Here is a 22,990-nt window from a genome sequence, read left to right as displayed (position 1 = left end):
AAGGTTCTTTGGTTTTTCACCTTAAAGGTCATGCATTAAATTAAACCTCACAATGGCAGAGGGAGGGCTGCGCTGGCACTGTCCCCTGTGTCTTAATTGAGGTGCAATGTGTCACCTTCACAGAGCTGACAGGGTGCATCGAGAAACCCATACTTCAGCCTAGAGAGACAACTTCAAACCCTGGGGTTGTCACTTTCTAGCTTGCATGACATCTGAAATGAATTATGCCTTTCCCCTTTCACTTTTCTTCTCAGTAATATCAAGGCAATCTCTGAATTATTTCGGGAATTAAATAAGGCCTTGTTGAATGTGAATTATGTAAATGTTTATTTTATTTTCATCTGTCTTGCAGGTGGTTTGTGACATGGACATGGACTACGGGTTTTTCTCCTCTTTCATAATAGATTTGTTTTCCTGGCTTTGGAGAGAAAGGTTCCGTCTGCAAGTGTGGAGCTCAGTCTATGATTTAGCCACATTCGCAGAGCTGGCATTTCCTCTCTCAGCTGCCAACTCCTGGGGCTGCCAAGAAAGGTCACTTCATTTTCACTCATTTATGTCCCATCAGTGTCCCATCCAGCAGTTCGGGCTTAGGAAGCTCAGCTGCCAAGGCTGTTTCAGTTAGGATCCGTGCCTGGGGTGGGGGCCTGGGGCCTGAGGGCTGTGGCAGCAGGGACGGGAACCAAACTCAGGGGCCATGCATGTCCTCCACATGGAACTGCCGGTGGCCATGTGTGTTGCCGGTAACACCAACATTGTCCGGCAGACACTGTCCCTGGCCCCTGACTTTGCGTCTGCTCTGGGCTGCCTCTGACTCTGCTGCAGCCTATGAGCTGGAGCCTCACACAGGTGCACTGCGGAGGATGCACACAAGAAGAAAAATGCCAAGCTCTGCCTCATAGTCATATTTCTTTCTTTCTACTTATTTGAGTTTTCATTATTAAACATAAAAGTATATAAAATGAGATCTAAAAAGTGTTATATTCATGAAAACCTTGAAATGTTCATAATTAAATCTTCTTGGGTCAAGGAGGAGACATGGAAATAAGAGTGCAAATAAAAGCTGAGGACTAACCCCAGGGAGAGCAGGGGCCATGGGAAAAGCCACACAGGGCCCTGGCATACGACTGGTCTGCTCTTCCCAGGCCAGGCTTTGCTTTCTCTGGGAATGACTTCACTCACTCACCCTATGCCCCCACTTCCTCTCTGCTCTAAGGAATTTGGCTGCCACTTTCTAAAACATATATTTTTATTGATTTCCAGAGAGGAAAGGAAAGGGGGAGAGATAGAAGCATCAGTGATGAGAGGAAATCATTGTTTGGCTTCCTCCTGCACACCTCCTTCTGGGGATCAAGCCTGCAACCTGGGCATGTTCCCTTGACCGAAATCAAATCTGAGATGCTTCAGTCCGCAGGCTGATGCTCTATCCACTGAGCAAACCAGCGAGGGCATGGCTGTTGCTTTCTCAGTTCTGCTATTGAAGGCTCCTCTATTGGAAAAAAAGCTTCCTCTCCAATCTCAGTGCTGGAGCTCCTGGAAGAGGCGTGGCCCGTCCTGATGGGTCAATCCTCCTGGCACAGTCAGGGTCACATAAAATGAAAGGTTTTGCCCTTGCTGGGTGGCTAAGTTTGTTGGAGCATCGGCCCACACACCAAAAAGGTTGTGGGTTCCAGCCAGTTTGGGGCACCGACAGATGGCAATGGATCAATGTTTCTTTCTTTGTTCCTTTCTTCCTTTCTTCTTTTCTCTCTCTCTCTCTCTCTCTCTCTCTCTCTCTCTCTCTCTCTCTCTCTCTCTCTCTCTCTCTCTCATCAATAAAAATATATCCAAAAGTAGGATAAAAATAATTTTAAAAAAGAGTGCAGAAGGCTCACAGAACCAGGAGGAGAAGGAATGGAGAGAGAGAGAGCAACACAGATGATGATAGCAAGTGAGATCTCAGAGACAAAACAATTGGAGGCTTCTACAGGGCTGCCCATGGTCCCACTGGCATATAACCTGCACCTCTGCCCTCAGTGTCACTCACCCCCCAATGACAACCTCCTGCTGTGCAGGTCAGCCTGAGTTATAGCCCAGACATGAATGTTTGGTCCAAGTCCACACTAGTCTGTTTCTTCTCACAACTAATCCACAAAGCTCAGCCCTTAACAAATCATCCCTGCATTATATTCCGCTGGACTGGAATTGCATGCTGATGCTCAGTCTTAGGGGCCTGAGTGCACCTCTCATTGGTTTACTTCAATCTCCCCTGCATGATTGAGAAAAACATTCCACTCATCTCACTTTTCTCTCTCTTTCCCACATCTGTGGCAGACACCTCGTCACTCTCCTGTCTGAGTTTCCGTCGTCGCTGGAATACTATCTAAGGGCAGCATCACCAGCTTCACGGTGAGACCCTTAACATATTTACATATGTGGGGTAATGTTAGCCTCTCCGCCATTTGTTACAGGCTACATCTACACTCAATGTGCTAGACTTAATGCTGGGCCATCGCAACAATTATTTCAACTAATCCCTAAAACCGACCCTTTAAGATAGCAATCACTATCTCCAGGAAAGTGAGGATCACAAATTAAGCAGCTCATTTAAGATCACAGAATCTTAAAAGACAGCTGTAAATCCAGGTATACACATTCAAAGTGAGGTGTCCTTGGCATTGGAAGTATACACAAGCATGCTTTTGCTGGGAACATGTTTGTTTTGTTGAGAAAGAGGAAAGGCTGACTTATGCCTCTGGTTCTCTTCCATGCTGGCTCTTGAAGCCACTTTGTTCCCTCTTGCCAGGCCATGGATAGACCCGTGTGCGGACCCGCACACCCACACACACACACACACACACACACACACACAATCCCATTTAACACTACTTTCTCCAGCAATTTTTCAAACTTACATGAACAAGGAATCATTTCACACTAACATTAGGCAGCATCAGGAGTCTAGCCCCCCACTATGTAGAGAAACTTGTATCAGGCAATATTACAGTGAGCTCAATTGCAAAGCTTTTTGTTTAAATCTGCTGACACAATATTTGTGAAAACGTGATGCATAGATTTGCTGGTATTTGATAAAATGCAGATTCCAAATCTCCATCTCAGACCCACTTAATCAGACTCCAGGGTCCAGAAATGTACATTCTGAAAGACCTTTCCAAGTCATTTCCCTGCCCTCTAAAATCAGAAACTACTATCTAATAAGGTTGAGGTCAAATCTCTCTTTTTTAAATTGATTTTAGAGGGAGGAAGGAACAGAGGGAAAAATATTGATCTGTTGCCTAGCTCTCATGCCCAAACTGGGGATTAAGCTGGCTACGTGAGTATGTGCTGTAACTGGGAATCAAACCTGCCACCTTTCAACTTTTGATGTACGGGACGACACTCCAACCAATGGAACCAAACAGCCAGGGCTGGGGTCAAATCTCAAGATTACTTGTAACTCAGTGGGTTTCATTGAAATTATTCCAGGTTAACATCTGCAGTCAGTCCGGCGTGTGTCTTTATCTGAGGCCATTTGTGTCTCTACAATGATTCTGAAGTCAACTGGCTGTTACAGAGACCCCTTAGGTGGCCTTTACCTTGAAAAACATCACATCCAAAGGTCAGGCTCTCAGGATGGCCAGCACTAAAATCCTATCTGGACAGACTCCCAGGAACACCAGGATTGTGACACACACAGGCAAACCTCACAGGCCTGGTGTAGACTAAAATCCCAAGTCTTACATTGAAAGCTATGATTCACCAGAGGCCAACATTTCCACCTGATTGACACACATCTTCTTTCTTTAAGTTAAGGTCATGTGGTTGCAGAATGTTAGAAGTTTGCCAGTTAAACTTGCAACCAGAGCAGGATGGTCCAGGAGTTCTAGATTTAATGCCTCTGCTTCATGGCAGATTGACTGCTGCAAACTTACCCCAATGACTGAACTCACACAGACTTTATTGGCCCAACAGGGTACTGCTTACTCCAGGCGTGTTGGATTGGCCAGGCAGTTTTTTAGAAATCTGTCAATAACTCTAGCATTCACTATGATATTTGGAATTTTTAAAAAAGAGATTATTCTCTTAAGAAATTTAGAAGCCAATACCTAATAGATAGTCTATAATTAGATAATAAATACACATTTACTCAAAATATGTTTGTATCTAGAAGGTCATTTTCAAAATAATACTTGGAAATAATAAAGTTATCTTATTAGGTAATAATATGTTTCTAGCATTTTGAACTAATAATAGTTAAAGCACTTGTCTTCCAGGATGTTGAGAGAAATTAAAACAAAAAAAATTAATAATAATAATGACAAGCCTTTCTCTTCTGATGTGAATGTGTTGGGGAAGGACTACTGGCTGGTGGTGGTGGCAACATATGCATCCAGCAGGCCGCTGTTTTGAGACCCAAACCTCATTATCAGAATCACCCCAACTACAGTATAGGGCTCAAGGTGAGGGGGCAGACTGTCAGCTTTAGGAGTCCCATCCTGAGGGTGTCTAATCCTGAATTAACTGGTAAGGTAGTCCACCAGCCACACATGGCTATCCAAATCTAAATGTATTAAAATTAAATTAAATTTAAATTTCACCTCTTAGTCATCATATTCACATTTCAGCTTCTCCATAGCTGCTGGTGACTGGACTTGGACAGCAAAAGATGGTCATTTCCACCATCACACAGTGATCTATTGTATATGCTGGCCTCGTCCAATCGGTGTTTGATTCACTGAAGCAAACTTATTACAGTGCCATAGGCTTCATCCACATCTAGAGAGAATTATGGGGCCATAGTGGCCCTCCCCTCAGACTCGGGAACAAGAATGTAGGGTGTGCATGCAATGCCATTTCCATCTCTCCCCACGTGATGTGCTGCAGAAGCGGACTCCTTTTTAAGTGTCTGCAGTTAAAGAGGTCTTAATTAAGTTCTTAAGCTACACTTACCTTTAACTATTTAATTTCATTATTTATGATTTTCCTTACCCACCTACATTTTTCGGGGTTTGTTTTGGACATCCCATTCTTCAGAAAGACTGGCTTCAGTCCAGACACAGTCCTGCCTGGCCTGGACTCTGTGCATGTCTTCAAGATAATCCATTGAGGCTTTTTGATATTGAGTTTAACTTTCAAAGAGCAACATTATTTCTTTTACTTCTATGTTGTTTGGGGCCCCGTTAACTTCTCATAAAAGTACTTATTAACTATGCAATATCGGAAACTCATTTAACACCCACACACCTCAGTCCCCTTGTTTGTGAAATTGAAGCAGGTCATTCTAACAGTTGAGTATTGCTCCCCATAGATCTGAGTTAGTAGAGGGAAAGCCCAGCATGGCCCTGGCTGCTGGCTGAATTCTGCTAAAGGTAGGCGGCTCTGAGTAGAGTGCAGTGCAGAAACAATAACAGGGGGAAATTCACAGAAAACACACACAACAAAACATCTTCCATATCCTTTGTTGTTGTTGTTAATCCTCACCAGAAGATATTTTTCCATTTATTTTTAGAGAGAGTGGAAGGGAAGGGGAGACTCAGAGAGAGAAACATGGATGTGAGAGAGACACATGAATTAGTTGTCTTCTGCACATGCTTCAACCAGGGCTGAGGATTGAGCTAGCAACCAAGGTGCTTGTCCTTGACCTGAATCCAACTTGGAACTCTTCTGGGCCTATGCTCTGTTCACTAAGCCAAAAGGGCTAAGTTTTTTGTTTGTTTGTTTGTTTGGTTGGTTGTTTTGTGTGTGTGTGTGTGTGTGTGTGTGTGTGTGTGTGTGTGTATGTGTGTATGTGTTTAATAAAGAGAATTTAGATGGTGTTTAGAAAATGTTGAAGGTGGTTTCTATGGTAAAAGACCAGAGAATGTGACATAGCCACATGAAGTGCATTAACTTCATTTTCTGATAAAGTGTAGACACATTGCCTTCACAACGTTTTTTTGGTCCACTTCTAACAGGTAAATAATAACAATTTTGCAAGTTTCCCAACTTACTCTCCAGAAGCTGCTTGGAGCTCACTGAATCCACAGGGGGCACACCCTGCGTTGTCACCAGGAGGCTAGGACATCCTCTGTCAGTGACCAAGGACATTCTGAATGCTCTCTAGAGCTGCCTTCTCCCCAGACTCCAGTTCTCTTGCAGAGCTACCCCATTTATTCCTTAAAGCACAAGATTATAATAAGAATAATGTGTTGGCATGCTTCCTTCCACTGCAATATTTATAGATTGCATTGCTCAAATTCATTGCTGTGGTTTGCTTGTCTAAGTTTGTGATGGCCTCGCTAAATGAAAATACTCTCGCCCGCTAGTTCTTGCAGAAGGATCACTTAGCACCTTGTGAGCGATGACAGCTGGCGCCAGCTGCTTGTCTTGGGCACAACTGCCATTCAAATAGAAAGCTATGCGGTGTGAACTACACAGGAAGTTTTTAAGATGAGAAAGAGATGAAGGGCTTTAATTCCCAAATCTTGGACAACAGTCAACAGTTTGGGATGTATAAAACTGTTAAAGACTATCAAGTTGATTCCACATCTCAAGGCAATCCTGTATCTAACTCCAATAAGTGTGTTGACTTTCATAAGCTTCTCTTGTGGCTTATCCCCAGCTACTGAGAGCAAATGCTGTGAAGGGTCAAATTATTCAGCATATATTGTAATAGCAAAATGCCTACTCTCAAATGAATGCATCAAGGACTTTCTCTCAGAATGCAAAACACAGACCCAAAGCAGGGAACAGTCCTGACTGGAGCAAAATGAGCTAGAGAAGGAAAGTGCCAGAGACCTTAGGTAAGGAAGATAATCCTGAACACCAGACTCTGCAGAGTAGCAGACAAGGCACAATTTGAACCAGCCTCTGAAAGATGGGCACAGTTTGAGCAACCAAGAACTGAGAAGGGAAGGCAGTGCAAGAGCAGCGGTGCCTGCAGGTGCAATGAGATGGCTGCTAAGAGGCAGGCCTGGTCCACTGGGGAAGTTACTTTCCACCCTTAGGCCCATTTCTGTTTGCCTGCCAAATGCAGCCTGGGTGTAGCCTGGTGGTGCCATGAGCTTCTTTGTACACAACCTCTGGCTTTGGATCTGGCTCACCTGCCCCTGAGCTTCTTGAAGACAGAGGATAGATCTGTAGCAGATGCTCACAAATGCACATAGACAGATGATGGGTTAATATAGACAAAGATGAGGATAATAAAGGCGGCAGGGAAGGAGGAGGCAAGATCATGGGAGACCTACAAAGGTGAGCTGGGGGATTTGGACCCCATTGTGAATGCCTCGGGCCCCATCATGTGCTGGAGGGCATGTGAAATGCAATAAAATGTACATTTAGGAAGTGGGAGAGAAGTATGAGGCCAATTGTCACTGAGAGAACATTTTACTTCCCTGTCTAAAAAGTGCTTTTACATTTAGAATACTTCTATTGAGAAAGTTGTGTTATGGGCTCACTATGATGTGGAGAATAGTGGATTTGAATGCAGTTGGAAGCTCATCCTCGATCCTCGGAGCCTCTTGGAATGGGCCCCTGTGGACTATGGGGAATGTGGGTTTGCTGGAATCCAGGGCTTTCAGGGCTGTGAGGCTGTGCCCTTCTCTGGGCCACAGCTGGGCTTTCCTATACTCCCAGACATCTCAAAGGTTGAAGATTCACTTAGCTTTCTCTCACCGGAAACAACATTAATTTGTAACGTTCTCTTCCCACTTTGCTCAAGTGCCTACCAGCAACATGTTCTCATTTCCCAACATATGTGTCTTCTCATAGAAGCTCAGGACGCAACTGCTTAATGTGAGCAAGTGTAGTGATTGGAATGACCTTTAACACCCACAGTCCTCCTCACTTCTGATTCTCTGATTTACCAAACTGCTAGCTGAAATGCCATTCCCGCCCTGACACAGGGTTTTGCTTTGGATGGGCAGACAGGGTCTTTTTCTTCTCTGGTTTCGCTAAGTGTAGGTGTAGCCTATATACTGTTAGGAGTAAACCCTAACCCACTGAAGTCAGGGCAGTGGGGAGGGGCTCAGTAAGGGGATCTTACTAAAGGAAGAAGAAATCCCAGCACAGTATTTTGGGAAAACATAAGACATTTGCTTTTAGCTAAAGCCTCTTACCACTAAAGAAACCAGAATTTTTCTTTTTAGCCCTGAACCCTCACCATAGTGACTTCAGTGGAGCACACAGGCAGGAGGTTGTGCTCTGGGTCACTGGTGAGGAGTGTGCTGGTCGAGGTGGCAGGGACCATAGCAGCCCGGCACTGCAGACTCCGAGGACACATCGCCCTTCCCTCCACACTGCTCCAGCTCCGTGTAACCAGCCTGCCTCGCAGGCGGTCTCCCAGTGCACTGCTTATGGCCTCATACTTCTCTCCCACTTCCTAAAATGTACATTTTATTGCATTTCACATGCCCTCCAGCACATGATGGGGCCCGAGGCATTCACAACGGGGTCCAAATCCCCCAGTTCACCTTTGTAGGTCTCCCATGATCTTGCCTCTTCCTTCCCTGCCACCTTTATTATCCTCATCTTTGTCTATATTAACCCATCATCTGTCTATGTGCATTTGTGAGCATCTGCTACAGATCTATCCTCTGTCTTCAAGAAGCTCAGGGGCAGGTGAGCCAGATCCAAAGCCAGAGGTTGTGCACTGGCGTATTTCCTCATTTGTTTTCATCATTATTTGGTCAAAATCTGTGTCCCTCCATGGAGCTTTCTGAAGTCAGAGACAGTCTACTGTGTTGGGGCCACTCAACAACACTCTCAGCTCCCACACAGCCCCTGGCACAGCAGTGTGTCCCAATACAGGAGGCAGACAAGGGAATGGGTAAACGGACAGTGAATAAGTGGATGAACGGCACACGATAGTGAAACCTCCACTCCAAGAACAGGAGGAAGATCAGGGCACACATCACCAATAACTCTGTCTCGCTCTCTCCAGGGGCCCTGGACAAGGAACTGGCTGCACACGGACCATAGCGGCTGAAGGCAGAAGGCAGGTGTGGATGAGCAGAGCACAGGTTGTCAGGCAGCCAGAGGGGCAGACGGGCCTTGGCCTCAGTGTGTCTTGTCACGCGTGCTGTGTGAGCATCTCACCGCCTGCATGCACCACATGCTGACGTGGAGGCATGCAAGCCTCAGGTCAGAACTTCTGTGACTCTCAGTGTCATTTGACCTGTGAGCCTGGAGTTATTTCAGGGCCACTTCTGGGATTATTTTCATTTCTAGAGCAGGGATGGCCCCTCGCCAATTATTACAGTGAAAAGAATGCTCTTCCCCACCCATCTATCGATGGCAGTGTGTTACCCCAGATCTTGGCTATTGTCAATAACCCTCCAGGAAGGACAGGGATGCATGTATCTTTCTTAGTTAGTGTTTGGTTTCTTCCGATAAATACTCAGAAGTCAAATTGCTGGGTTCTTCTTTGTCTCTTGGGATAGCCCTTGTTTTCAAGTCTATTTTGTCTGATACATTTACTGCTTTTTAAGTTTTCATTTACTTTTTTTATTTCCACTTTTATGAACTATCTTTTCCATTTATTTGCTTTCAGTCTGTGTGTGTCTTTCAATCTGAAGTGAGTTGCTTGTACAGCATATATTAAGGAAATAATGTGTTTCAGTATGGAGAAAGCATAGTTAGGTGAGGATAATATTCATCATATCAGAGTTAGTGGTGCTCTGGGTGCAGGAGGCCATGGACTGTAAGTTGGATACATTACTGTGGCCTCACAGAGCCCCTACCGTAGCTCAGAGAGACTCCCCTGTGGCCTTTTCCAGGCATGGAGACACTCCTGGCCTGGCCCCAGTTCAGCCTGGTTTAGGGAGAAGTGAAGCAGTCTTTCTGAGATGAAGCTAAACCAGGAGGGAGAATTATCCAGAAAATAAAATAGGTGATGCGTGTAGGCAAAGCATCACCTTGTCTGCCTGTGTTTGGTTTTCTCCATCTGGCAGGCCCAGGCTTGTGGAGCCCCATTTCTGTCCCTCCTGCTCCTAAATTTCAGAAGTCTCACTCTCCTGCTCTCAGCCAGTCCTCACCGCACCCCGCCCCCCCCGAGGGGGGGGGGGGGACTTACCACTGCAGCGGGAACCATTGCTGGGAGGAGGGGACACTGCCACCCCAGGGGGACTCTGCTGCCTTGGGGGGACACTGCTGCCCAGTGAGGATGGCAACTGGCACCTTGCCTTGGTCAATGCCTCTGCAGTGAATACCTTCCCGGTTTGACTACAAGGGGCTGAGTTATGAAGCCCTGGAGTGACTGGCTTTGTCCAAAGTTGCGCTAAAATGTAAACAGCAGTGACTTTACTCCCTCAAAATCCTGAGTGGGAAGCTGTTTTGAGGTCAGTTACTGAACCTGTGCTGTAGTGGGTCTCCTCACCTGCTGACATTTGGAGAGGTGGGGCAGGTGGTGAGCAGCAGCCCTCGTGTAAGAAGCAGACAAACTAATCAGGGTTATTTTCTGAGCAGTTCCAGATGGAAGGCCCTAAGACACCAGCTCAGAACCTCCTGGTAGCCCTTCCCAGCTGGTCCCCAGACCACTCAGCCCAAAGAAACAGACAGGGTGGTGGAGCCATAAGCCACCTCTGAGTCATCAGCCACAGGTGGGACCATAGGCTGCATCTGGGGGGCCCACACACTGCGGCCCGCCGCCCTGCTCTCCTGTTAACACTCCTGTTTCCTGACCGGAACCCAAGAAGAAAACACACCATTTCCTGTTTATGGTCCCGCCGAACCTATGGGGTGTCTCCCAGCTGCAAGTCAGAAGTAGCACCGTGCAAAGTTGGTGCGATCTCTGCAACCAAACCCTGGGACTGGTGGCCAAGCTATATACTTGCTGTGCGTCCTTGGGCAGGTTCTGAGTGCCTCTGTGCTTGATTCATCTCATTCTGTAACATGGAGTTAATAACATTCCTTGCTTCACATAGTTTCCACACAGTAGTGAGTACATCACACACACACACACACACACACACACACACACACATGCACACACATGCATCACACACGGGATGCCTGGGACACAGTAAGCAGTAGATAAGGCCTGGATATTGATATGGTGTGTTCATCACATTTAAAAATTGCTGTGTGCTTCCAACTCCACCATGGCCTCACCTTTAAATTCTCTTTCAACCTCTGCTGGCAAGGTAAGCTTTCCCGCCCAGCCATGCAGGTGCCAGCACCACCCTTTCTCAGCCCGAGCCCCATGCTCTACCCACCGGAACCTCTGCTTGACCTCCCAAAACCCAGCCCACACTTCCAGCTCCTCTTAAATCTCACTTCCTGGGTGACATTCCCTTGAAGCACTCTGGCTTGCCAAGTCATCTCTCCTCTCTCTCTGGCCTTCAGTCAATAGCTATCCACAGTTATCTGGATAGCAGAATCAGCAAATTTTGTATGAATCCTGACCCCACCAAACACTAAACATGCTACCTTCAGAGCTTACTGAACTTCTGAGACCATCACTGGTTTCACTAGTATCTGTAAAATAATAACAATGGAGCAAACCCATGGCTCTCAAGTCTGAATGTGCCTCAGATCCACCTGGGACCTTGATAAACTCAGATCGGCCCTGTCTCCAGGTTTCAGCCCAGCAGAGCCTGGCCTGAGGACATGCATTTCTAACCAGCTGACAGGTGGTGCTGGGCTGAGGGCTGGGCTCTGAGAGCCGGCCGTTTTGAAGACCTGCAGGACAGTGGGAATAATTAAATGAAGTACTATTGAGAGAATGTTTGCTCAGTAACTGTTATGTAAAATATAACCTTTCCTTTTCTGCATAAAGTAGACTAAAAATAATAAACAAAAACAGCAGAAGTTTTGATTCTGGCCCCATCCCATGAGTTCAGAGAACACCAAATTGCATTTCTCACTCTAGATATAGGTGCTCAGATTGTGTGGGCATTGCCCTTACAATGCTTTCCTGGCACCCACTGTGATGGTTTTCAATTTTAGAGAAGAACTAAAACATTTGCATCACCCAGAAATGTAATCTCTTTATATAAAAGACTGTTTTTAACGCACTCCCACGCACTGGGTGGGTTTTTAGCAAGAGTCTGCTTATGGGAGGTCGTCCAACAGAATTCTTGTTTCCCTCAGTGTTTTTAACACCTGCATCCGAACCAAGAAGGTCAGAATCTTGGCCAGAGAGATTAGCAGATGCTTTCGTTAACAGAATGAGTGCTGAGGGAAAGGGAAGTGATTATGGAGTGAAAAGCTACAGATCATAATTCCGTTGGCTGCAAGACATTTAACGCAGTCACCCACATGCCATTCACTCAGTTGGGACAAGCATGTTGTTTAATTTTAGAAAGGATGGCAGCAACAGGGACCACCCAGAATGCAGCAGCATCACCCCTCCCACCTGGCGCTGCCACCCTGGCCACCCTGAGAGAAGCCATTTCCTTCCAGATTGAGCCAGCGCTCACTGAGCTCCAGGGCCTTCCCCAGTGCCATTCCTCTAAGGAAAGGACCGGAGAAACGAGGCAGGTGGTCACAGCAGCCCTTTGCTGGTGCAGAGAACTGGTTAGAACCAGCCTCTATTCATCTCTCTGAGGTAGGGAGTGATGTTTGGTGGTCGGTGGTCACCTGCTTCATAACGTGACCACCCTTGCACACAGGGCATGGGGATGGTTTGGAAGGAAATATCATGCTGTGACTTTCAATGGGCCCAGCGAGTCACCTGTCCTCAAAATAGCAAAAGACAAGTCACGTTTGTTGGCAGCTGCAGCTATTCCAAGACCAAGTTCCCTTCCAACCAAAATACCCTCTGAGGATTTTTGCTTATTTATAGTCATTAAAGTGTTCTTTGTAGTGGGAAATGGAGGGAGGGTGGTGTCTTAAGTGACAAAGACCAGGGATGACTGGAGGAGAGGGGATTCAGCTGACTCCCAGCATCCTTTGGACTGAACTCTGCACCTGTTTGGAGAGAGGCATGGAGACAGAGCTGCCGGAACTTCTCAGAACTTGTGAGACCCTGATGAGGAGAAGAGCTGCTGGGGGCTCAGCTGGAGCTACGGCCACCCCTCCTTTGCCCCTGCACCCCTTTTGTACAGAATCGATGTAACCCCTGGCCTCCAGGATGAGAAAAGCTTTAGGACAGTGGCCCTCAAAGTCTAGTCCCAAGACCAGTACAGCAGCACCAGCAGCACCCTGAAAGTTGATATAAATGTAGATTTTATTGGCCCCTATAGTAATGCTAGGGGTGGTACCAAACAACTGGGATTTTAAGAAACCTTTCTGAGGATTCTGATGACCTATGTTGGAATTGACCTACAAAATTTAAGGAGGCATTCAAGTCCAGGTCCAGTCAGCATATTCATGAATTTTGAAATAGAGACCACCTTAAATTGTGTGCCCTAGGCACATCACCTGCTTTTGTCATTCTCTCTGGGCTGAGGCCAGTGCTTTAGAAGACTTTAATGACCAGAGCCCACCTGGGCACCAAATGTTCCTAATGGGTGGTGAAAGGTCTTCCAGGAGGCAGCCCTCTGAATAAGTTGGGATCAAAGCCCAAGGGAGTCACAGAGCAGACAGATTAGAGAGCATCTGAGGGGCATATCTATGGGGAGAGACCACAGAAACTATTGGGGATCTCTTGGCCATGGTGGGGGATGGGAGTGCTTCAGAGGGAGGCCTGGGCTTCTCCTGTTCCCTTGGAAAGTAGATTTAGAGAACTTTTCACCCTAGGAATTCACATGGCAACATTTACTGTGTTGAGAACCACTTTTGAGCCCCTGATTCTCACAGGCTCATGCTCAGCGCAAAAGAAGGTTTTATAAGCTTGGCTTTGCAAAAATAAAGAAACATGGATTAAAAGGACATATATGCATGCATATGAGCATAACCATATTCGGGGGGTGAGGGCATGTGCTGGGTGATGGGAGTGACTGGGGAGAGGTCAATGAAGGAGACATATGTAATACTTTAATCAATAAAGAATAAAAATGGTTAAATAATATGTGTCATCCAAGTTGATGAGTAGGGGATGGGAATTAAACAGGCTTATTATTGCTCAAAGTTGTTGACAGTCACACTGGGCTTAAAGGATTTCCTCAGGTGTGACTTCCACTTCCTCTCATGTCAGACAGCTGACTTGTCAGCATCCCTCTGTTCCTCCACACCTTGGGCCCTCTCTCCTATTTCAATTTTTAGACCTCATTCAATGATTCCCCCCCCTCCCCCCACTGAACTCCCATGGCTTGTACAGCTCTCAGCACATCTTATCTCACTCCCCTGTATACATGAAACTTCCTCACCCGTTCACCCACTGCCCATCTGTATGGCCCAATAACCAAGGGTGTGATAAAGAGTTGTGGTAGTAATAAAGCATTTATTGAGGGCAACTTGGCTCTATGATAGTTTAGACTATCATGTCTTGCCTATCCCAAGTCCAAGAGGTTGCAAGAGATAAGAGTAGCTCCTGGAGAACAGGGTCTTGGGTGTGGAGAGCATGAGTGTGGAGATCCCACCTGCAGAGGAGGGAGGTGGCTGTACACCATCCTGGAGGCTTAGGCAGACCAGTGCAAGTGCATGTTGGGGTGCACCCCTCTTGCCCCAATTGCAGTTCCTCCAAGAGTGCTTGGCCCTCTTCTCCATCCTGCCCTTGCACTGCTGGGTATGGGCAGCTCTGCAGCTGGAGCGTCCTAAAGCAAGCACTTTCCTGTTGCCAGAGCTGCAGCCAGACCAAAGGATGCCAAGCCCTTTCTTCCCTAAGGCCAGAGAACATGGGACTTGCCAATCATTAAGATACGAATTGTTAGGTTCTCGGTTCCTAGAAAGGAACTTTTCCTTCTTTAACAAAAAAGATTGTCCTAAGAATGGTTTATGAATCAGGGGATTTTCTTAGGTGTGATTTCCACTTCCTCTCAAAGCATTGCACAGGCTGGGCAGTAGAGCTAGGCGTCATCTCAAGGGAACATGATTTAAGGACCCCCCCCCTTGGAGAAAGCTCTTGTGATTTTATAACATATGTGCCTCTTCTGTGAAGGCTCCTTGGTTTCCCCGTGGTGACCAGCAGTAGGAGCCTTTGCATATGAATGATTGCCACATGGAAGGGGAACTCCTCTGCACAGCCCAGAGAGCACTCTGAGGGAGGGGCGGGGAGGTAGGTAGGGCAGCCTGGAAGCCGAGGAGGAGGTGTGGGTCTCCATGCAGAGCTTGTGAGGAAGGGGCAGAGAGGAGACTGGTCTGGGCGAGAAGAGACTCTTAGGCCAGATCAAAGGCTTCCCTCCATGAGCTTTCCAGACAAGAACACAAGTAAGAAAACCAGTTAAATTCTGCTCCACCCCACCCCTCTCAGCACATCCACCCCATCCTCAAGGGATCTGATCCTTGAAGACAGAGACTGAGCCTGCCCTTAAACCAGGAGTATGTTAATTAACACAGTAAAAAGAAAACACAAAACCCAGAAACCATGCCCCTTTCCAACAAATATTAAATGTAAGTTCAAGAGATAATTAATTAAGCAAAGCCATTTACCAGGGCTTTCACTTCTGTTAGAGACACTGTCTGGCAAATGAAGAAAAACATACCATTTAGCCACAAAACTAAGCACAATGCCTTATTATTATATAATTAACCAAAACACAATTGTGTGTAATACAATTACACAGACTACAATCACACAAAAGTAATGATGCAGTGTAGATGGCAATGACTTTCTGTCAGCAAAAATGAGAGCTTCCTTGATTAGAAATTAAGGTCTGGTTGGAGATTCCTGTTGATAAATGCTTCCTCTATTGATCCACACTTTGAAAAGCTGTGCTGGCTGACGGAGCTCATCATCAGTAAAGACTACAGGGGCGGCAGACACTATGTGCAGTGTCTTCTATTCTCCGGTCCCGGATCAAGCACATTGTAGAGAAACACACATGTTATTACTCAGATGTCCAGCAGGTCAAATGGAAAAAAAAACAAAACAAACAAAAAAAAAAAAACAGCCCAGCCGATGAGGCTAAGTAGTTGAACATCAACCTATGAACCAGGAGGTCACGGTTTTATTCCTGGTCAGAGCACATGCCTGGGTTTAGGGCTTGATCCCCAGTGAAGAGCATGCAGAAGGCAACCAATCAATGATTCTCTCTCATTATTGATCTCTCTTTTCCCCTTCCTCTGTGAAATCAATAACGATATATAAGAAAATAAGATAAAGTAGAAGAGCCGGGAAGTCTGTGCCATTCAATGACCACCCGTGTGTTGTGGTACGAGCAGAGGAGCATTCTCATAAAGGCCCGCCAACTCACACTGATCGTTCTGAGCAGCAGAGGAGACTGTAGCTGACTGTGCTCAGGAGAGGGACCTACCACTTCTCACTGCTCCTCTGGAACGGGGCAGCTACCTCAAGCTCAGGGTTGGCCCTCCTTCTCTCCATCTTTCTTATATTTCCCTGAGTCCTCAGTAGGCTGATCTGCTGCTGTCCTTTCTGATTTTTGCCTGGAGCAACAAATTCCATGGGCACTCTAAGTTCTTCATGTTAATACTGGCCCCATCTCTAACCACATTCTAGCCATGTGCTGCACCACAGCGCCCTGCCATCCTCACTGAGCTGTATTTTATTAAATCAAAGATATCATTATCTGTAAGACATGCCACTATTTTATATGCCAGTAAGATAAGTAAATGTTGCCAATTAAACTATTACTATCAGCTTTAAATGTATCCAAATATTACAGATTCTAAAATGAGTTTATAATATTTGTATTGAATTGATGAAATACTTGCAAGCATGGCCCTTCCTATTTCTGTGCCATGACATGCTGTCTCCTGTCAACTCAGCCTCCACTCAGCCAGGTCTCCCTGTCCTATAAGATCCAGCACAGCACAATTCCTAAAAGCCATATTGCCCTCATTCCCCCTGTGCCAGACTGAGTTGCTGCTGCTATATTTCATAAAAATAAGGGTGACTTCTTGGCCATTCATTGCCCTTCATTGTAATGGCTGATTTATTCCCTGATGAAAATTGAGTAAAGACTATTTCACTAACACATCGGCTTGCAACTAACACACATCATTCACCCATTTAGTAGATGGTATTTTAACCAGGTTTAGTAGGATTGAGAGAAGGAGGCAAGCTCTAGAGAGGAAAATTGGGGAACAGGATAAACATTGTTGAAAATTCAGAATCACCCCTTTCAACTTTCTGCCGTGTGTCTTTGAATCTAGAAACTTCCAATAAAGAGGAGCCAGATCACCTGAGAAAGAGAGAAGCAGAGCTCCTGCAGGATGTGTGGCAGCAGTGAATATGAGGGTTCTCCCTGCGGGGTTTGGTCTCTGAGGGGCCCCAGAAGAAAAGACTCAGGGGCAGTGACCACCAAGGCTGGGCCCGGGCCTGTCCGTGTGCAGAGGGCACTGCCCAACCTCTGCTCCAGGGTCCCAGAGTGCCCCAGGCTCACCCGTGAGAAGGGGACACCCACTGCACTGGAAAATGAGAAGGTGCAGGAGAAAAGGGATTCCTCCTCCTCTCCACATTACTTTTAACTTCAAAGTAATCAAATGGCATTTATGCACAAAACTTTAATCCTTTCACAAATTTGCAGTTTGATTTAATTTGCATATCCCATTTACTGCAAGTCAACATGAACAGAGACTCAGCTAATTTAAACCATTTTTCTCTGGATCTGAAATCCTTTCAGAGATATTTTCCATTAGGCAACTCAATTATATCTAAAGTGGCTAAAGTCAGTGGATTAGAATTCTGCTTAAAGAAACACATATTTAGAACAGTGAGGATGGGAAGAGGGGGTGGGAGAGCAGGGGAGAAGAGACAATAATTACCTGTCTTTGATGCTACACAGATCAATGTGTAAGTCACTAAAATTCCCCAGGGAGCCTTGCTGAACTGAAATGAGGTCCTTGGGCTGGTTATCAATAAAGATGAGCCTCATGCAGCCTTGGAAAGCCTTGATAGGATTTAAGCATTGGGAAGCGGTGAGATTGTCAGGGCACCCTGTGGGACAGAGGAAAAAAATGAAGAACACTGAGATGATCAGTCATTGCTCTGGAGACTTATCGATGGGAGACCTTGAGGTCTAATTATTGTGGTGCTTTCTCATTCACAGAAGTGCACACAGTTTAGCTGTAAATCATAGCATTTTCAGAGAGGGGACAGAATTGGTTCAAAAGGGGGCAACCTCCATCACTGTACACAGCTAAAACCAATGTGTGGAAGGGAATATAAACACCATAAAGTGTGTCTTGTTCTTTATCTTTCCCTGCATCAGCTTTGTGCCAGTCTTCTGCCTGGGCTTCCTCACTCATCCCAAGAACACAACACACTAGCACTACCTGGGGATGTGGGTTCTGTCCTGAAACACATTTCTAACTGCACAATTCAATTCTGGGTTAACTTTCAAAGGAAATTATGCTTTGGGTAAGGATGGTGACAGAGTGATTAGCTGGTTAATTGTCAACATTAACAGGCTACATGCACCTGATAAAGGTACATGTAGAAACATAACTGGGATTTTAAAGTGATGTGCAAACTAAATCCAGACACTAAAGGGACTAAGGGTTGAAATGCACACAGTTAGTGGGCTGTAATAGCACTCAGAAAGGTTAACAATGTACCTTTTTAAAAAGGTGTTCTTTTAAAGACAAAGCAGCCACCTGGACATCTACTCCTCATTCAAGACAGGTAGAAAGCGAATAGGTTTATCAGTGCTTAAGCTCCTTATAAACTACATACTAATTGCCTAAATAGGTTCAGACCATATGGAAATGCAAGCTTGAAAACATGGCAATAACCCATAAATAACTGGGAATTATTTCTGCCATCTCTAATAGACAGTCACTGCTGGGCTGAAGTCTGGCAGCTGGTTAACAGCCCACAAGCACACTCTATAAAGTGAAGAGAAATGTTACGACTTCTAATTGAGGCTGTAGAGAGAATTTATGTAAGTTGACTATTATTACTCAAACTCATTTTTTACCTTCCTTAAGTTTACAGTCTACTTGTGGGACATTTCTCCAAAGGCTGCTCAAGTCACAGATTCATCTTCACCTTCTGAGCACAGTGCCCTTAACAGTCACGTCCAAGGACTCCTCTTCCACTGGGGCAGGGGGGCATTTTTACTTGGAGGCATTCAGATACTCATTCATCATAATGATTGTTCAGTATTTTTCAAAGAAATAAAGAAATAAGATCACTGTTCTCTCTGTTAGAAGCATTACATGTGATGCAAAATTATATGCTTTTGTGCTACATGAGTTGGCATCCTTTTGCTGTGTGTTGTGGAGAACACAGATCTGAGTAAATCCTGCTTCTGCTACTCACACAAATTATTCCGTCTAAGCAAATACCACTCTTACTTTCTGTGAAAAGGGCTACTGTTACCTACTTCACAAACTCACCACATGAATGAAATGAGCTAAAACACTTGCAGAGAATGAAACTCTTCTTCCTTTAAAGGACTTTGATGTCATGTACAAGTGGAGAAGTCTTAAAGTGAGGGAGAGAGTTCCTTCCTGAGACCCTAAAATCAAAGGGCAAATAGATGATGGCTCCCACTGCTTCCCTCCTGGGGGCACCCCGTGTGTGCACTGCTTCTGGGCAAAGTATCTCTTATATTTCAAAGCTTAACCACATATCACTGGTCTGAAAAAGATGATTTGTAAATTCTACTGGAGACTGCACTTGATGATTTTACACACAATTTCTCCTCAGTTTCCTAATGGAAAAATGATTGGTGACCATAGACCAGGCTCAGTCCACCCCAATATTTACAAAGTTTGAAGCCAGTTTGTCCATTCCTTGCCAGATGGAAAGTCCTGTGTTACACATGTAAACCTTGACCTCAGGGAACTGTCCTGACAATTCTGCTGTGCCTCTCATCAGCTGGATGAGGACATTCAAGGCACATAGTGTCTTGCTCATGGTCACACAGATACTGAGGTTAATTGCTCTTTAGATATTGTTTCTAAAATATAAACACATGGGCATGGAATTAGGTATTATTTTTCTTAATGAAAGAAATTCCTTGAAAAATATATCTGCACCTATAAAAGTTCAGTAGGTGACTAATTACATGTGTGCTTGTTTCTTTCTTGTGTTCTTGTTGTTTTGACCTGTGTGCCTGTGTTTTGCTGTAGGAAAGGCTCTGAAGATTCACCAAAGTTGGAGAGGGTGGGGTCTCTGGCTGCTCCACTAGGAGCCTTCTGCTCATGGGCCTCCTAGGTCTTCCTCAAAGGCATGGCCTCCAGGGAGTGGGGACAGAGGCCTTAGGTGCAGAGGAGTGGCCTTGTGGGTGAGCGTGCTGGCTGTGCATTCTCACCTGGATACTTCCTCTTTCAGGCACTGCTGACTGTTGGTGCTTTCCCAAGTTTACAGCTGAGTTTCCCCTTTCAAATCTGATCAGGGAGCCTGCTGTGCTATGCTATAAAAATCTCCTTTGGATGAGTTACATAACACCAGCTCTTATTGCTAGTCTTTTTTTTTCCTCATCACTGACCTAGATAATTTATATCTGCACAGCTGTGAGAGGGCTTGTTTCCCATTATTTTGGGCTTGGAGGTGGGTGTCTGTGCCTCTATGTATGTTTGGGGAGGTTGGCCCTGTGTGAGTGAGTGTGTGTTGGAAGAATGCTCCAATTGACAAAGGAAGAATCATCATAGTAAATTAATTGCCCACTACATTCTCCCTCCTTCCTTTATTTTCAGCCTCAAAGCTGAGTAATTTACCTCCAAAGTAATAGCTATTTCCAGAATAAATCTGTATCCGGGTGGTGTCCGGATCAGGGGACGCTGCATCGTTATCCAGGGAGAGAGTGATGCGGCTCCTCCTGGCGTTGATGCTGACTGAATGCCACAAGCCATCATTCAAGTTGCTGCCTGCAAAAGCAACAGGGAGAGCAGGTGTTGGGATGAATGGCCCAGAGCTCGGGGAGGGCCTCCCGCTCCTTCCCGCCAAGGTCTTGTGCGTTGTGAGTGGTCCCCACTCATCATTTCGCTCAAACCAAACCCTTACTAGGGTCATTTTTCTTTCTCTTTCTACCATGAATTTCTATTCTTCTTAAGTGGCTGAACAACTTCAGCTGCCTGCTTTAACAACAAGAGGGGGAAACATAGATTTGCATGTAAACTGCCAACCAAGGGCATGAAACACATTAATTGATCCCTTGAGATATAAATACAGAGCAAAATGCTGAAAACAAAACAAAACAAAACAAAACTCTCAAAATGTTCCTGATGGTCTTATCTCTGAGTTGTCAGGTTACAGGCAATTTTTGTTTTCTGATATTTTTCTATTAATGTATATGTAAATAAAGTATTTTTAAAGGCAAGGTAGAAGAGGAAAGCTCGGACCCGAGGGTGTGCAGGCAGAGGAGGTCTGCTGTTGGAGAGACATCAGACAGGCCAGTCCCCACCTGCCCTGGCCTCTGATGGGACACTGGCTGAGTGGCCACCTTCCCATAGCTTTGGTTCTATTGCCTGTAAAGACATTATTTCTGCTCCAGTGTCACTGTTAAGGGGATCGGTTACGATCAGATCTGGGCAGGATGAAGACATAGTAGGTATTTATTGAAAGTTCATTCCTCTCTTGGTCTTTGGCCTAGATATCTTTGGTGCATACTACATTGCTGGCCAGCCTTACTAAGGAGACTGTGCTGGAAATTAGTCATGAGGGTAGGAATTATTTCCTCCAAAAGTTTGTCATCTGTGAAGGCTTTCCTAGTGCAAATGGTTGCTGGAGGTCACAGTCCCATAATCAGGTACATCGCCATGGTTGTCTATACAAGAACAGAGAGCCACACATTTCTACACACTCATGTATTCTACCCTGCTATTGTTGTCTTCATTTAGTTTGCCTCAGTTTCCTCTCCTCCAAAATGGGGATAATGGTTACAGTTATAGGGTATTGTTAACAGGGCAGTGTATGTCAAAGAGTTTATATCACATCATAAGAAAACAATGGGTATACAGTGACTATAAGAAGGTCCCTGCACCGGCAGGTGTAGACATTGACCTCGCATGGTTTCTCTTCTGGGTAGGCCATAGTGAAGAGAATAGACATATGCAAAGTGGATGAAAGCCCTGACCTTTGAGTATGTGAGGCTAGTGGGATAGACAGTGAAGTGGGCACTTGCAATTCTGGGGATACAGCGAATGTGTGGCAAAGAGAAGAGAAGGAAGACCTAACCAACTCCATGTGAGGACGCTAAAAGGCTGCATGAAAGAGGGGTAGCAGCTTAGGAATTCATGAAAGAGAGAGTAACAGTTTAGGAATGCTTTGGAAAATGAGCGAGAGTTTGCCACTCCCAGAGCCAGAGTTCCAGGAGACGCAGAGCCTGCACAGAGAGCACAGCCTGTAGTGAGAGGCTGGAGAACAGCAGGAAGGCAGGTGCACCCTGGGTCCCCATCTGCCGTGCTAAGGAAGGGATTTCAACAAAGTGCTTTGACACTTGGTTCTGGAGGGTACTTTACCCAAGCCAGTTCTCTGAGGATAGGGCCCCAGGCATTTGCATTTTAAAAATGATTCTAATGTACAGCCAGGAATGAAAATCACTGTTTTAGAATGTGGGAGTCCATCGGGTTCTTTATCATGGGAATCACCTGGATGGAGGGGCACATTAAAAGACTCTGTGAGCTAAGAGGAGACAAGCTAGAAGAAGGACTGGCGGGGCCTATTGCTTGCACAGCCCCAGGAGACAAAAGGAAGAGGTCTCAGCCAGAGTAACACCAGTGAAAATGGACAGCAAGGGGTGGATTGAGAGCTATTCCCAGAGGCAGAAGAGATCAGACTTGGGAGGCCTTCTGGATCCTCCAAGGGAACCAGCTAAAAAGAACTCATTCAAAATCGGAGCAGAGGTTTGTAGGCTCCACAGAACAGCCACTGACACGCTTGTGCCTGAGCCCTGGATGTCTGGGGAAGCTGCCTGGGAGAACAAGGCACAAGGCTGCAGGCCCAACTCCATGGCGATGGACAGCATGTCCCACCTGCTCAGAAGATCCCAGATGGAGGGACCCTCCTGCATTTGCAGCAGCTCCCTGGCAGCCAGTCTTTCCTGAAGCCCTGAACACCTATGGGGTAAAGAGGAGAACCCAGAGG

At 45.7% G+C, this 22,990-nt stretch overlaps 1 protein-coding gene across 1 annotated transcript in view; it reads right to left on the bottom strand.

The window, feature by feature from the left end:
• The window catches only part of CNTNAP5 (contactin associated protein family member 5), a 777,193-nt gene that overhangs the window by 310,443 nt on the left and 443,760 nt on the right, over positions 1 to 22,990 (bottom strand). Inside the window, exons 9-10 of the mRNA XM_084892213.1 lie at positions 20,623 to 20,772; positions 17,722 to 17,893 (exon numbers count right to left, since the gene is read on the bottom strand). Of these exons, the coding sequence (XP_084748339.1) occupies positions 17,722 to 17,893; positions 20,623 to 20,772 (322 nt within the window). The remainder of the gene's footprint in view (positions 1 to 17,721; positions 17,894 to 20,622; positions 20,773 to 22,990) is intronic.

This window comes from Pipistrellus hanaki (genome assembly GCF_964339955.1).
Source record: "Pipistrellus hanaki genome assembly, chromosome: 8".
Taxonomy (NCBI): domain Eukaryota; kingdom Metazoa; phylum Chordata; class Mammalia; order Chiroptera; family Vespertilionidae; genus Pipistrellus; species Pipistrellus hanaki.
The sequence above is the reverse complement of the archived record's forward strand: the minus strand, read 5'-3'. Positions and strand labels throughout refer to the sequence as shown.